The 15,857-nt window shown below is 30.7% G+C and overlaps 1 protein-coding gene and 1 long non-coding RNA gene across 4 annotated transcripts in view; one reads left to right on the top strand and one right to left on the bottom strand.

Annotated features, from left to right (window-relative positions):
• LOC111682647 (mitogen-activated protein kinase kinase kinase 15) overlaps positions 1–11,523 on the bottom strand; it is a 31,803-nt gene extending 20,280 nt beyond the window's left edge. For all 3 annotated transcript variants that reach the window (XM_046950508.1, XM_046950507.1, XM_023444640.2), the window contains exons 1-9: positions 10,796–11,523; positions 9,885–10,079; positions 7,923–8,083; positions 6,956–7,853; positions 4,428–4,769; positions 4,162–4,362; positions 3,490–4,091; positions 3,290–3,415; positions 1,940–3,079 (exon numbers count right to left, since the gene is read on the bottom strand). In XM_046950508.1, the coding sequence (XP_046806464.1) occupies positions 1,940–3,079; positions 3,290–3,415; positions 3,490–4,091; positions 4,162–4,362; positions 4,428–4,769; positions 6,956–7,853; positions 7,923–8,083; positions 9,885–10,079; positions 10,796–11,023 (3,893 nt within the window). In that variant the 5' untranslated portion in view covers positions 11,024–11,523. The remainder of the gene's footprint in view (positions 1–1,939; positions 3,080–3,289; positions 3,416–3,489; positions 4,092–4,161; positions 4,363–4,427; positions 4,770–6,955; positions 7,854–7,922; positions 8,084–9,884; positions 10,080–10,795) is intronic.
• A 1,345-nt stretch (positions 11,524–12,868) lies between these two features.
• LOC124419589 lies at positions 12,869–14,597 on the top strand. Its single transcript, XR_006940704.1, has 2 exons — positions 12,869–13,233; positions 14,488–14,597. It is a non-coding gene; the product is annotated as an uncharacterized LOC124419589 (long non-coding RNA).
• Positions 14,598–15,857: the final 1,260 nt, after the last annotated feature.

The raw sequence follows: 15,857 nt of genomic DNA on the forward strand, positions 1-15,857 counted from the left end.
AATTTTTGCTATAATCGTTGAAATTATAAAAGTATATATGAAATTTAGACCTTTTAACTAATTTCGAAAATTCGAACTTAATTTCGAATTTCTAAAAATCCTTGAAAATCATTCCCTTGCATTCCTAAATAACAAATATAAAAGAATTTTGAAATTTTGTTATATTTTTATAAAGTTTTCTATGTTCGAAAATTTTCGAACATGGAATTTTTGCAGCAAAAGTTGAAATTTTCCGAAAATTCGTTGAAACTTTTAATGTCTACATGAAATTTAAACTTTTTAGCTTATTTTCGAAAATTCGAATTTAATTTCGAAAATTCGAACTTTATTTCGAATTCCTAAGTAACAAATATAAAAGTTTTTTGAAATTTTGTCATGTTTTCATAAAGTTTTCTATGTTCGAAAATTTTCGAACACGGAATTTTTTCACCAAAAGTTGACGTTTTGCGAAAATTTGTTAAAACTTTTAATGTCTACATAAAATTTAAACTTTTTAGCCTATTTTCGAAAATTCGAATTTAATTTCAAAAATTCGAAATTAATTTCGAATTTCTAAAAGTTCTGAAAAATAACTCCCTTGCATTCAAAAGAATTTTGAAATTCTGTCAGGTTTTCATGAAGTTTTCTATGTTCGAAAATTTTCGAACATGAAATTTTTGCACCAAAATTTGACATTTTCCGAAAATTCATTAAAATTTTAAAAAAATACATGAAATTTAAAAAAGGTAAAATTTTGGAATTACTGAATTTCTATCCTAATAGAGAAAGAATGTTGATAGTATTGGAAGGGAATTCTACGAGGTCCGGCGCCTAAATAGCCAATCCACTCCCCTGACAAAACCTAGAATGTCACCTATACTACACCTAGCTACATCTCCTAAATCATCATGGAATGTTTTTCCTAGCCATTTCCTCCTCAGACTCTGTGCACCAGGACAATGACACAAAATATATTCTACTGTCTCTAGCTCCTCCTCGTCCTCACACAACCTAAAAAACTTCTGCGAGTTTAAGACCCAATTACCCAAAAAGGCTCCTATTGCGCAGTGACCGGTTATCACTCCTACAAGAATTCTAATACTCCTCCTGTCCAATCCTAATAGAGTTCTGGTTGCCTTAGAATTCAACCTCGGTCATAAGGCTTTGGTTACTCTGCATTCCATCCTACTAGGCCAGGATTGGTTGGAGGAGTTCCTGAATTTGTCGGAGATTAACCTATAGTAGTAGCAGATAGGAGGTTTCACCGACCTAACTCCACTATTATTGTCCAGATCTGACCCTTGTCTGGCCAGTTCATCTGAGATCTCATTGCCCAACACAGCCTGATTGTATACATCCCAGATAGCTTACTAATCTGGAATATACTACATGACATTTCAGGGCCTTAAGCGCTGCCTGACTATCAATATAAACTGTCACGTTCGACCCCCTTTTAATGTATGTTTTTATTAGTTCCATAGCCTTCTAGATCGCTAAGATCTCTGCTTGGAAAACACTACATTAATCCAGAAGTCTATATGACACATTTATGTTGTAGTCTCCTAAATAAACTCCTGCATCTGTGCCGGATTCCACTTTGGTACCATCAGTGAAGATTGCACACCCTTTAAACAAAACTTCAGATCCCATCCATGTGTCCCTACTTGGAAACTCTATTTGTGGTGTTATACCGAAGTCTAGTGTTGTCACTAAATGAACAGAGATACATTCCGTAGTCCTTTCATTGCCTGTTAGACAAACCTCGTACAAGATCTTAATTTGACCCACTCTCTGAGGTATTACTAAAGATGACTCATAGAGTCTCCAAAGTAGTGAAAACAAACAAATGTTGAACTATTAAGTTTCTATTACATTCGAAAAGTTTCTAAGACATTTTCCCCCAACCCCACCACCACAATGGAAAAAATTAAACAAAAACTTTAAAATTCTTATCACTTACCTTAAATCTAATCTCATTAAATCCAGTTTCTCCATATTATAAATAAAATCTTCATAGGAAAAACCTTCATTCAAAATAGTAGCCTTGGATACCTCATCGATATCATGCTGTGTCAACCATTCTTCCAATTGTTCGTCCACCTCCTCTAAACCACCATTATAAGTACTAACATTACTAACGGAACGGCGAGCAAATTGACGTTTCAATTGGCGATTGGGTTTTTTATTGGACGCAGTATATTTAGTACGTCGGGTACGTTTACGGCCCATATAGAAATGAGCCAATTCTTTGCTGATATTCTGTAAAGCCTTAAGACTTTGTTTTTGATGTTCTAAATGTTGATGATGAAATTTACGATTCGATTCTTTAATGTCTCTGAGTAGACGAACACATTCGTTAGAGGAAAAACTATTACTATCATCTTCCATGGCGGGTGTAGCATTACTGCTGGCTATATGATTAGGATCAAAGGCGGCAATTTTCTCTTGACTATCGGTAGAAGTATGCTGTTGATTGTGTACACTTTCATCATCTATTAGCGAAAGTTCTTTACCCAATAGATTGGCACCCAATTCTGGTGATAAAATCATAACACAAGCCTGCACTGCTTGTTTTACTAAATTATCTAAAGCAAACATCCAATGCGGTTTAATAGAGTGTAATCTTAACACCGATATAACAGCATCTTGAAATGAATACAAAGCCAAATGCAAATGATCTAAAGCGGCAGCATCATAGCTTAACTCTTCCTTTAGACTATTTATACAAGCCTCTAAATGTTTTTCCTTTTCATTCATGATATATTCACGTATACCATGTAAAAGTTTTTGCAATTCATTTTTCGTTATGGCCACTATATTACTATGTTCATCGTGTAACTTTTCCAGCCAGAGATCACATATTTTCGACTCATCCGTCGTTAGAACTTTTGAGAGTGTTGTACGACGTTGAGATTCTTTTTTCAAATGATAGAAATCATTTGTTTCACTGGTCTCAGAACTAGCTCCGGTACGCAATGATGGTGTTGATACCTCAATTTCCGGTGATAGTAATGTACCCGATGAATTGCGTCTTTCCATGCTAAATGATGGTTGATGGCTGGGTAGATTTTCAATGTCCACAGATGTACTGTGAAAACCTCTGGAAAAGAGAAGAAAATAAAAAGAAGTTGAGCAAGTTTGTATATGTTTTCTGTAACGATAACTTTGTATAACTTTTCTTTCAACAGAAACTTTTTATATTTTGATATTTCTATAGGAAAACTTGTCACAATGTTAACATCTTCTCTTTAAGAAAACTGTTCATATTGTAAAGCTATTTCCCATAACTTGTAATAAACTTTCTACTCACTCTATTTCAGGAGTTGTGGGCGTATTACCAGATCTAGGACGATTAACTAAACGATCTGCTGGCACTGATATACTGCGATTAAAATCAGCATTTGTACTAGCACCCAATCTAAGTTTACGATGTTTACTAAAGTAAAATAAAAGAAAACAAATTAAGTTCCAAAATCTTTTATCAACTCAAGACCAACTACTACTACTTACTCTGTTAAAAATGGATCTTCTAGCAATTGAGCTGCTGTAGGTCTTTCCGATTCTTGTATGGTAAAACATCTTAATATGAAATTCTTAGCAGCCGGTGATAATTCATCTGGAATAGTGGGATGTTTCTTATAATAACCCACTTTAAACATGGCTGCTTGAGCTGAACCCAATTCTATAAAAGGCCTTTTGCCAGTAGCCATTTCCACATTAGTACAACCAAAAGACCAAATATCAGCAGCAGGACCATAGCCACGAAAACCCAAATCTATAACCTCGGGTGCCATATACTGTAAGGTGCCAGTAAAGGTGGAAACCATAGGATTAATACCAGCCAAACGTTTGGAAGTACCAAAATCAGATATTTTCACTACACCACTATAGGTATTGACCAGCACATTGTCGCCTTTAATGTCACGATGAACAATTTTCTGTTCATGCAGATATTTAAGACCTTCAAGAATTTGTTTAGAATAAAATGCCATAGTAGATTCGTTGTCTTTTAAAGGACCCCATTTCTTTTCCAACAAATCAGAAAGAGAACCACCAGGCACTTGTTCCATAAAGATTTTAAAGAAACCATCCTCAGATAAAGAGCCAATATACTAGAAAGTTTTGAAATAGAAATCATAAATTAACAAAATTTAAAAATGATTTTAGAAATTCAAATCTTACCCTAACAATATTACGATGTCTTAGTTGAGAATGCAATTTGATTTCCTCATGCAAAGGTTGAACATCTTGTGAGTTCTTTTCCGGTACCTCTTTAATAGCTATCCTAACTTGAGTATGTTTATCACGAGCAGCATAAACAGTACCATAAGTGCCTTTACCCAAAACAATTTTACGATTTTGATCATCATAATCATACTCATACTAGAAAAAACAAAAGGAATTTTTCTTTGAAATTATTTTCAAAATTTTCTTTTCGAACTACCAACCTCTATTTGTGGTGGCTCTTCTTCGTTGAGATTAACAAAAACATCCTGATCCGAAGCCATTTCCAATATCAATTCATAGAATCTTTGACGACATTCGGTGGAGGGAAAATAAATTTGAAAATCATCTGAATTGTGATGTACATATAGATAAGCACAACGATCATCACGTTTATACAAACTAACCGATTTGATTTGTGAGGCAGTGAAGACAAAATCATGTACTTTTTTGCATTCATTTTTGGCATGAGCCAAACAAGTGTTAATAATTTGTATGGATTTCTCTTCAGCATCCATATTGATATTAACATAACTGGGCATATAGATTTTTTGTGGTTCCACAATCTGCAAAAAAAGGAATAGTTAGTTAATTAAAAAATAAACACTTTTTCATCTCATTATACCCTTCACCTTCTTGAGAAGGGTATATATAGAAGATTGTCATTCCGTTTGTAATGTCTATAATATAATTTTCGGATCCTATATTCTGTATATTTAGCCATGTCCGTTTGTCTGTGTGCATGACTGTCGAGAGTTTTAACGTGAGCATCTGCCTTGATGGCTTTATCTCACGGTGGTCTTTTTCATCCACTGGGTAGACTTGAGAACGGTCTACCATCGCCCCTTTGTTCTTCAATGAAGAACTCATGTGGCAATTTTTGTACATTGGCCTTGACCGGTCCATGCTGGAGTACTCGGGCTATCTAAACTCTGACCATTGGATGGCCTCTGTTGATTTGGCAACAGCACCTAGAGACGTAACTGGTGGACCGAAGTACGATCCATCAATAAGCCGAAGACATTGTTCTTACTCACAGGGACACACATAGCCATCTCAGTAGTGTGGTTTCGTGGGCTTAAAGAGGTTAAGGAATGCACTGGAATGCGTCATTAGATGATGCAGATTGCATTTTTAATAATGCAATTCTTTCATGACATCATTAAGGGTGTTCACTTCATTGTCGGAAGATTGATTTCATCTGATGTTGGGACTCGTCACCCCCTTCTATTGACTTTAGACCAGTGATTGCTTTTTCCTTGTCGGGATACGCGGATTAATGCCAAATGCGGCCTGTCATTCCGCAACGGGGCTGCTATGGCAAGAGATTAGATAGCTCGAGTACTTTTTGTACCGGACATCCATGTACAAAAATTGCTACCTGAGTTCTGAGAATTCAGGGGTGAATGGTGGACCGTCTCTAGTCTACCCGGTGGATGCGTGTCTGTGTATATGTTGAAATCAGTTTTCAGAAGACCCCAAATATCTGCAAGATCCAAACTTTCAATAATTCTATTGGAAAAACGATCGAACAGAACGCTATTTAAAATCAGTCCAATCGGTCCATAAATAATGAAGATATGAGTAAAAATCCGAGATCACCTCTGAAAATATCATCAAAAATTGAGATTTTTTTTATTCATGCACAAACAGAAATAGCAAAAAAAAAAAAAACAAAAATTAAATACATAATCATATACGGTAAATTTTGTTATTGTACTCTTGTTTATAAAAACAAGGCAGAACGAGAGCAGCAGAGCAAGAGTAGCAGAGCGAGAGCAGCACTAGTGTGTTGTTATTGGCTACAATTATGTATGTGGAGCCTGGCTTAAGTCAGAAGCCATTAAAGGGAACTTTTTGGTACTTTTTCGTTTTTCAAAAGGTACTTTTTGAATTTTCGATATTATTGAATAGGGTTCTATAAATCGACTTTCGAATAATCGAACAATCGACTTTTTGTCGAAAAAAGTCCAAGTCGACTATTTTGTTCCAAAAAATCGATAACTCGACTATCGTCTGTGAAAAAAGTCGAAAAGTCTGAAATTCGAAAAAAGTCGATAAGTCGAAAAAGGTCGATAAGTCGGAAAAAGTCGAAAATAGTTAAAAAGTCGAAAAAGTCGGAAAAAGTCGAAATGTCGAAAACTCGAATATTGTAGAAACAAGTCAAAAATAGTCGAAAATTTTAAAAAAGTGTAAAAAAAAGTTAAAAACTCTAAAATAGTCGGAAAAACTCGAAAAAAGTCAAAAAATAGTCGGAAAAAAGTCGAAAATAGTCAAAAAGTCGAAAAAATCGAAAAGTCGAAAAAAATCGAAAAAAAATCGAAAAAAAATCGAAAAGTCGACTATTTATAAAATACTTATAGTCGAAAAGTCTAAAAATTGACTTTTCATAAAATACAAAAACACGAAATGAAAAAAGTCGAAAAGTCGATTTTTCGTTTCAACTATTGAACCTAAAAACATGAAATTAAGTATGTAGAGCCTGTATTAAGTGGGAACCTATAACTTTTTGATACTTTTTCGTTCTTCATAAGGTACTTTTTGAATTTTCTATAATATTGAACCTAGAAACATGAAATTAAGGATGTAGAGTCTGGATTAAGCGAAAACCCATAAAAGGAGACTTTTTGGTAACTAACCGTTTATAATAAAATTCGTACGGGCTGTTTTTTTAACACATCATGGTGGAGGGTATATAAGATTCGGCACAGCCGAATATAGACCTCTTACTTGTTTTCATTCTACTACTCACCAATATGGGAAACCTTATACTGTTAGTAATTTTACTGCTATCGGTGGCATACAAGAAGAAATCCATCCAAAATTGAAAGATTTGCTCTTCGATGGTGGGCTGATGATCATCACTTTTCTTGCGAAAACAATGTATTAAACTAATATTACCAATAGTGGATTTTAAATACCAATTAGGTGGTTTAAGTTTAAACATACATTCCGCTGCCTTAATAGCTTTAGCATAATCTTCTGCTAACACCGATATCTCAAAGAAAGTAGCCACATCCCAGTATTCCGTCAACGAGGATAAACTTCCTTTTTTACCTATTAAATTATTTAAAGTCATGCCTATATGTTGCAGTTCCTCGGTATTAGAAAACTCTTTGCCATCGATAACCAATAATGTGGCCAAATTAATGCCTGCATATTCATTGGGTTGTACCTCGAAACTTTGTCGATACCATTTAATGGCATTACGCAAACTGTTGGTATCTGTGTAATCTGATTCTACAAATATATCTTTATAAATACGACCACACAAACACAACATATCGGGAAATTCATTTTCTTTCTTTTCCAAGGCTTTTAATGATGACTCCAAAGCTTTTTCACGATCACCCTTCTTATTACGTCGATTCAATGCAAAGGCATATAAAAAACTCATATTACCCGTTTCTACATATTTCCTTGTATTGGGTATATTCTTTAAATCATTAACCAAACACACCATGGCATCATAGTCTTGTACATCTCTTAGAGAACACATAAAACTGTGCACCACTTCGCCCGACAAGACATGACCATCATCTAAACGTTTACGCATTTCATGTAAAATACTTTGTAATTTCTTAGAGTTGGTGGCATAAGTTTCACGAGCCTGTCGTAAATCCATTAAGAATTTTTCACGCATATGTGCTCTAGAATATAAGAAAAGTTGTTCAATATTCCAAATGTTTATTAATAGGTAAAGAAAATGAAAAGCTTACTTGGATTGTATTTCCACATCTTGCAGCAGACGTTTGAGTCTGGATTGTAAGGTGGGTATTTTTGTATCAGCCGGTAATTCTTTATTGAAATTGGTTAAATTACAAACACCATATTCGGGATTATATTTGTACGATAAAAATGTATAATTAGGAAAGGAAAGCTGAAAAGAGAAATGATAAGAAAACAAAAAAAATATTAGGAAAAAATCAAAACTTGTTTATTTTCATTATATTTAAGCAAAATTTTGTAATAAAATTTGAAAATTTCATTAAAATTTTCTATTTTCAATTTCAAATGAAAATTTCTTAAAAAAAGGTAAATTTTTGAAAAATTGTTTTAAAATTACAAAAACAACTTTACGCACAATAATTGGTTGTGGTTTAAGGCAAAAAGCTAAAAAATGTTTACAACAAAATTATAAACAAAATAAATACAAAAAAAAAAACACGAGTTTTGGTAAAAAAAATAAATCCACAGAAAATTTTAATCAACAACCGACATTTCCCTAAATGTTTATACTAAAGAACTTGCTAAAAGATAAACAATATTCTAACAACAAAAACAACAAGGCATTTTACACCTTAAATAAAAAAAATTTAGACAGCTATTAAATTAATTATAAAAAACATTTATTAACAACAAAAAATAAAGCAGCAACTAAAAAAAATAAGCTGTAATGTAAACAAAACCAAAAATAAAGAGCAAAACAAAAAAACCGCAAATAAATACAAAAAAAAAAAAAGAAATAAAACTAGAAAAAAACTAAAACAAAATAAATATGGACATGAATGAATGAGTAAATAAACGTATTAAAGCAAATAAAGAAAAGCTAAAACGAACAGACAGTCAGACGGATGGACAGACAGACAGACTGATCTACGAGTGGGAGGTGAAACAAATAATAAAAGTAAAAATGTGTAAATAAAACCAGTTTTTAATGCTGCAAATAGTGATAAAACAAAATCATGTATAAATATTAAACAAAAACAAAATTGACACAATAAATAAATAAACAAAATAACTGAATGGATAGTTTAGTTTAAAGATTTAACAAATATTGATTTCTTAAAAGTTGAAGATTTTAACCCAATATGAAGGTTTTTCCAACCCTGTCACAAGTTATACAATACTTTGGACGATTGTTGCTGTTATGTCAAGTGAGCGAATTGCAATAATAACAATAATCTATTAAGTGTTGCGCTGTTGTTGTATTGATTATCAGAGCTGTGTGCACAAACAACAAATTAGGAATTCTGATAAAGAAATCGTATCTAAGTTTATATTTCTAGCTTCAGCTTTCTAGCTAAGTTACTAACTAACTAACCAACTAACTAACTAACTAGTTAACTAGTTAACTAACTAACAAACTAACTAACTTATTAATTTAATATATTACTAACTAACTTTACTATATATCCATCTATCTATCTATCTATCTATCTATCTATCTATCTATCTATCTATCTATCTATCTATCTATCTATCTATCTATCTATCTATCTATCTATCTATCTATCTATCTATCTATCTATCTATCTATCTATCTCTCTATCTATCTATCTATCTATCTATCTATCTATCTATCTATCTATCTATCTATCTATCTATCTATCTATCTGTGTAGCAAGAACCATATATCAGTATCTAGTTATAAAACGTTTAAAATATTGTAAAATAACAACAAAACATTTTATTAATTTTGTAACGAAATCAACAACAATATGTAAATTAATTTTTGTTTTTTATTTTAAAGAGTAGGTGTCATTCAAAATACACACACACATTTTCTCTAAAATATATATTTAAATAAATGCACTTTAGTAAAAATTAAATATATTAAAACGGAAATACAATCAATAAAAAAACACACTCACACATACATACACATGAAAACAAGAACACAATTTCATTCATGTGGTCTTTGAGGCGCCAGCCTCTTACGGACCACTACTACAACTTACCTTTAAACTTAAGGTCTGTTTTGAATGTACATCATTATAGATCAATATATTCTCTTTCATATTGAATGATTCTCGTACACCCAAATGATACGATAAAGATCGTTGATGAGCCTGTATACTCAAATCGATGACAGCGACATCAGCATTATAAAATGTTTCCAATTTTTTCGTTTCACCGAAATCTAATTTGTCAAACTAAAACCATTAGAGAAAGAAGCAAAAAAAAGTAGAAGAAAAATTTAAAAAATCTTGTTGCTGTTGAATGAATTTAGAAAAATAATTGATTTAAATTAAATGGGTTATTGATGTAATCTACGGTTCAAAGTCCGAACATTTCTTTTGGCAATTGAAAAAAACTTAATAAAATTTTATCTTTAAACTTTTAGCTATTTTTAAAAATTTGACGAAAATTGATTTTTTAAATTTAAAATTAAAATATTTTGAAATTTTGATAATTTAAAAAAACTTAACGAAACTTTATATTCTAATGCAATGATGTAGGCGAAAATATTTAAACATTATATCAAATATAATAAAAATTTAAAACAATTTGGAAACTTAACGAAACTTTGTTCTCTAATCCAAACGGATTTGAGAGGAAATGATGTTATAGTTTCCAAACCAAACAGATTTGAGTGGCAATGCTATGATCAAACAACACACTTGACGGTTTAAAATACTTAACGAAACTTTATTTTCTAAAATAAAGGTATTTGAGTGATAATTTTGTGTATTTTAATACGTACTTAATGAAACTTCATTTGCCGAGAAAACTTAGAAATTTTATCAAAAAAATTCATGTTACAGCTTCCCAGAGTTCAACGTATATCGTTCTAGTACTAACTCTCAGCAACATTAACTTTCGATATTACAACAACTTCCTTATAATCCATTGATATTCAAGCACTTACCTGTACCCTCTGAAAATTGGCCCCCACAGCCAGCACCGCCTGCTGTATCTCCTCCAAAGCACATTCACGATCTTTCAAATGATCACCCAACTGTGTGTCAATAACACACACCACCGTCAACTGTTGAATCCATTGTTGGCTGGTGGATGAATTAGAGGCAGGCAGTTGTTTAATGTAGGGTGCAACAGCAGCCGATGAAGTTGAAGCAGCAGCATTATTATTGGCCATAATTTAAATGATGTTTTCTTCTTAATTATGTTTATTTTTTATATTTATTGTTGCTCTAGTTGTCGTCTGCTATTTGCAATTTGTTGTTAATGTTGTTTTTTTTTGCCATAAAATCTATGAAATTTCTTACGTATTGTCGACATTCGTACGTACAATGGTGGCACATACCCCTTGCTGACAATTTGTATTAAAATTCTTTTGATTTTCTTTAAATATTTCTATTATTTTTGTTGTATTTTGTTTTTTTTTTGTTCTGTTGCTATAATAGAACCCCCATTCACTTTTTTCTCTGATTTGCTTTCAACAGCTTCTTAAAAAAAATTAGTTTTATTTTAATATTTTTCTGTGTGTGTTCCTTCTTTCCACTGGTCACAAATAAATTCTTTAATCAAATATTTTTGTTCACTAGTTTTTCACTTTTTTCCATTTCTACACTTTTCGATTTCTATATTTTTTAAGAGATCTTTTTCTTATCTTTTCTTAATTATTTCATTGAAACTATAATTTTATTATTTTATTTATAATAAACATTTCACTGGTTTTACTTTTTTGTGTGTTTTTATTATAAAATCTTTTCTTTTTTTGAAGAAAAAATATCCAGAAATTATTGAAAATTTTGCAATCAACAGTAGTGAACGTTTAGAGTCCTGCGCCGATAAATATTAACTACGACGGCACCTGAAACTAAAAATGTTTAACGGCGGCAGCTGTATGCATGCTAAGCTTCAACTATTTTTTTTTTTAACTATTTTCAATAAAATTGTAACTAAACAAGTTTAGATCTGCGATTTTGGAAAAAAAAAAATATTGTAACTTATTGTTAGCGAAAGTGTTTTTAACGTAAATTATGTAAAATTTACAAAAAATTAAGCTGAACAATTGTTGACGGCTTCGGCTTTGTCATTTTGTTTGGCGGCTATTTCATTACTGTGTTGTCGTAGTTTATGCCAAAGTGCCATACATTTTTAGCCAAAGCTGTATAATCAACTCTGTTTTTTATCTAACAGTGTTGGTAACTTTTTTAAATTAAAGGGAATATTTAGGTACCAAAAAAAAAACCGTTAGAAGTTTAAATTTTATTTAAATTGTATTAAACGCAGTTAGTAAGTTAGTTAGTTTGCTTGTTAAAGCCGTGATACACGGTTGTCAGATCTTACAACGTTGTCAGTAAAATGTTCAGAAAATATCTAACAATCGTCTAAAATTACAATTTTTTCTTTTGCAACGTTGTCTGAAAAAGCATTACTGACAATATTGCAAAACAAAATTTGTAAGTTGGCAGTGTTATTACAAATTTTCTGCACATTTTACTGCCAACGTTGTAAGATCTAACCACCGTGTATACATTGCATTAGTTAGTTAGTTAATTAATTAAATAATTCTAAAAAGACAAGACATTAAAAAAAACGTTACAAAATTTAAAAAAAAACCTTACTTTCACTTTGTTAACACTAATTTATTCCCTGTTATACCAAATCTGGTGAGATGAAAAGCACAACAACTTATTTGAGAGAGAGAATTTAGTGTGAGCATGTGTTTCTCAAATAGCTAATCTCAAATACACAGGGAGGGGATGGACAGTTTAAATTTAAACATCGAGATAAATTACATTATAACGGATATAAGAAAATTTACCTACCGATAAAAAAGCGTAACAGAAATAGAACATAAATTTTAAAAATTTGTTGTCAATAGTTCATAAGTTAAAAAAAATCTAAATTGTCCGTATATCACTCAATATGTTATTTTTTTTAAATAATAATTACAATTTTCCAGCTCTGTCATTTAAATCTGTATATTTAAATCTCTCTTTATTTCTTCATATTGTTGTTGTTGTAGTTTTTATTATGTATCTTCATTTATACATGTGTGTTTGTTTGTCTATCTGTCAAACTGTTTTTGGAAAATCCTCAGAAGACGGAAAAATTGAATCTTCTATTGAATTTTAAAATCAGACAGTTGCGAGAGAACGAACAGAGCGGTAGAAGGAAAAAAGTTGGTTTTGTTAGAAATATTATTATTAAAAGATACAAAATAATGAAATCAAATAAGAAAAGTGGAAAAAATTAAATAAAAACCAACAGAATTTTGCTACAACGAAGAAATTTATAGAAAACAAAAACGCGTTTTAAAATCGACCAAATTAAAGGAATAGAAAAAAGTTTAAATAAAAAAGTAAAGAAAGTCGAGTAATTAGAAAATAATATGTGGTGGGTGTTTTTGTAAGAAATTTTTGTATTAAACAATAAATATTAGAAAAAAAGTGAAAACCAAGTAAATAAAATAATAAAAAGTCAATGAATCCCAGTAATAAAACCCATTCTTCAGTCTATCCCTCAGTCATACAATCTATTTGCAGAAAATTAAAGCAAAAACAACAAAAAAACGACTGTAAAAACCAACAACAAACACACGTTTAAGATAGAAAAAGTTAAAAGAGGTCAAAGGAAGCCCCAGTTTAGTATTTGATACGAGAATTGAAGGAGAGTACTAAACTCTCTGTGTGTTTTTTAAATAAAAAAGAAGCAAAATTTAAAAACAAAAAATAAATTACAAAAACAACTAAACCGTGCAAGAAAAAAAAAGAAAGGAATAAAAGAGAAAATAACAAAAACAATGTATAGATTCTGAAGCTAACACAGGGATAACAAAATAAATAGTGAACGAATGAAAAATAATTCTTATTATTTTGCAAAAAAGGAATTGTATTTGTTTTTATATAAAAACAAATTTATGAAATTAAAAGAAAAAATTACTAAAATTATTAGATTTGTCTTAAATTCAAATAGAACTGAACTAGAACTGAAACAGAAATGAACTAGAAATAAACTAGAAATGAACTAGAACTGAAATAGAACTGAACTAGAACTGAACTAGAACTGAACTAGAACTGAACTAGAACTGAACTAGAACTGAACTAGAACTGAACTAGAAAAGAACTAGAACAGAACTAGAACTGAACTAGAACAGAACTAGAACAGAACTAGAACAGAACTAGAACAGAACTAGAACAGAACTAGAACAGAACTAGAACAGAACTAGAACAGAACTAGAACAGAACTAGAACAGAACTAGAACAGAACTAGAACAGAACTAGAACAGAACTAGAACAGAACTAGAACAGAACTAGAACAGAACTAGAACAGAACTAGAACAGAACTAGAACAGAACTAGTACAGAACTAGAACAGAACTTGAACAGAACTAGAACAGAACTAGAACTGAACTAGAACTATACAAGAACTGAACTAGAACCTAACTAGAAGTGAACTAAAACTAAACTAAAACAAATCTAGAACTGAACTAAACTGAACAACAACTGAACTAGATCCTAACTAGGACTGAAATAGACCTGAACTGAAATGGACATTTTCCGAATCCCCTATAGTATTTAAAAAAATACAAGAAGTACAACTTTATTTGTATTCTGTACAAAATCTAATAAAAGAATTAATGCAATTATAGGTGATGCACAACAGTGATTAAAAACGAAAAAAACAACAATAAAAACCATACCACAAAATAGTGCTCAAAGTGTAACAGTATGTGTAAAATTTGCTAAAGAAAAACAACAACAAGAAAAGGAAAATAAATAATTAGAGTATGTGTTTTGGGTGCATTAACTGCTCCTTGTTATTAAAATAAAAAGAAATAAAATACAGGAATTAAGAGGAAAATCCAACAAGAAGAGGAAACTTACAAAAAGCAAAAACTCACTGTTATTATTAAAAAAACAAGAAAACTGCAACAACAACCACTGTTATTTAAAGTTAAGGCGAAAAGAAGATAGAAAACAACAATAAAAATGGGTCTCAACGGCTGCTGTTCATGTGTGAAATTTTTAATGGTTTTAATCAATATTTTATTTTGGGTAAGTTATATGTTTAGCTTTAAATAATAGTTAATTAAACGAATTAGTTGTAATTTAAAGAAAAGCTATCAAAAAATCTGTACTTTTAAACATTTTTTGTTGTTGTAGTCTTTCGTAAAAAATCTCTACCACAATTTCTCATTTAATGATTTGACATCTCATTTATACAAACTTTCAACCAAACATCCATCCAGTTTCCTCTTTTCTTCACTCCCACATTTAACTCCCTATTTACCTACATACCTCCTCCCTCTTGAACTATTTATTATTTCTTTCATTCAACTCCCTGTTGTTTCCGTGAGTTCATTTTTTGTTGTTTTAATTTCCCTACTTTGTTGTTGTTGCGAGGGAGGGGGTTTATTTGTATGTTTATTAATGTGATTTAAAAGGGAGAGAGAGAGTTTTAAAATAGATTTTTTTTGTTGTGGAAAAAATAGAAAAATTTTAATATAATTTTTTAATTATTATTTTTTCGATTAAATTATTTAAGATTTTTCTAAGTACTGCTAGAGATCTTTCTTTATGAATTGAACTTAACGAAATTTTTTTTGTCTAAAGCAAAAGATTTTGAAATAAAGTTTTATTATAATAATTTTATAAAAATAAATTTATAATAAAATCTGTTAAAACTTTCCATTCAGAAAAAAATTAAAAAACTTAACGAAACTTTATTTTCAAAACCAATAGCTTTTGAAAGGAAATTTTTATATACGCCTTTTCTATATAAAACTAGTTTTTGAAATCTATCAAAATTTTATTTTTTAGACAATTTCAAAAACTTAACGAAATTTTATTTTCTTAACGAAAGGTACTAGAAAGAAAAGTTTTACACATTATAATTCTATTTTAAAACAGATTATTAAATTCATCACAATATTTAATTTTAGACAATTTAAAAAACTTAACGAAACTTTATTTTCTGAAAGAAAGGTACTAGAAAAGAAATTTTTATACATTATAATTC

Source organism: Lucilia cuprina, chromosome 4 (assembly GCF_022045245.1).
Source record: "Lucilia cuprina isolate Lc7/37 chromosome 4, ASM2204524v1, whole genome shotgun sequence".
Classification (NCBI taxonomy): domain Eukaryota; kingdom Metazoa; phylum Arthropoda; class Insecta; order Diptera; family Calliphoridae; genus Lucilia; species Lucilia cuprina.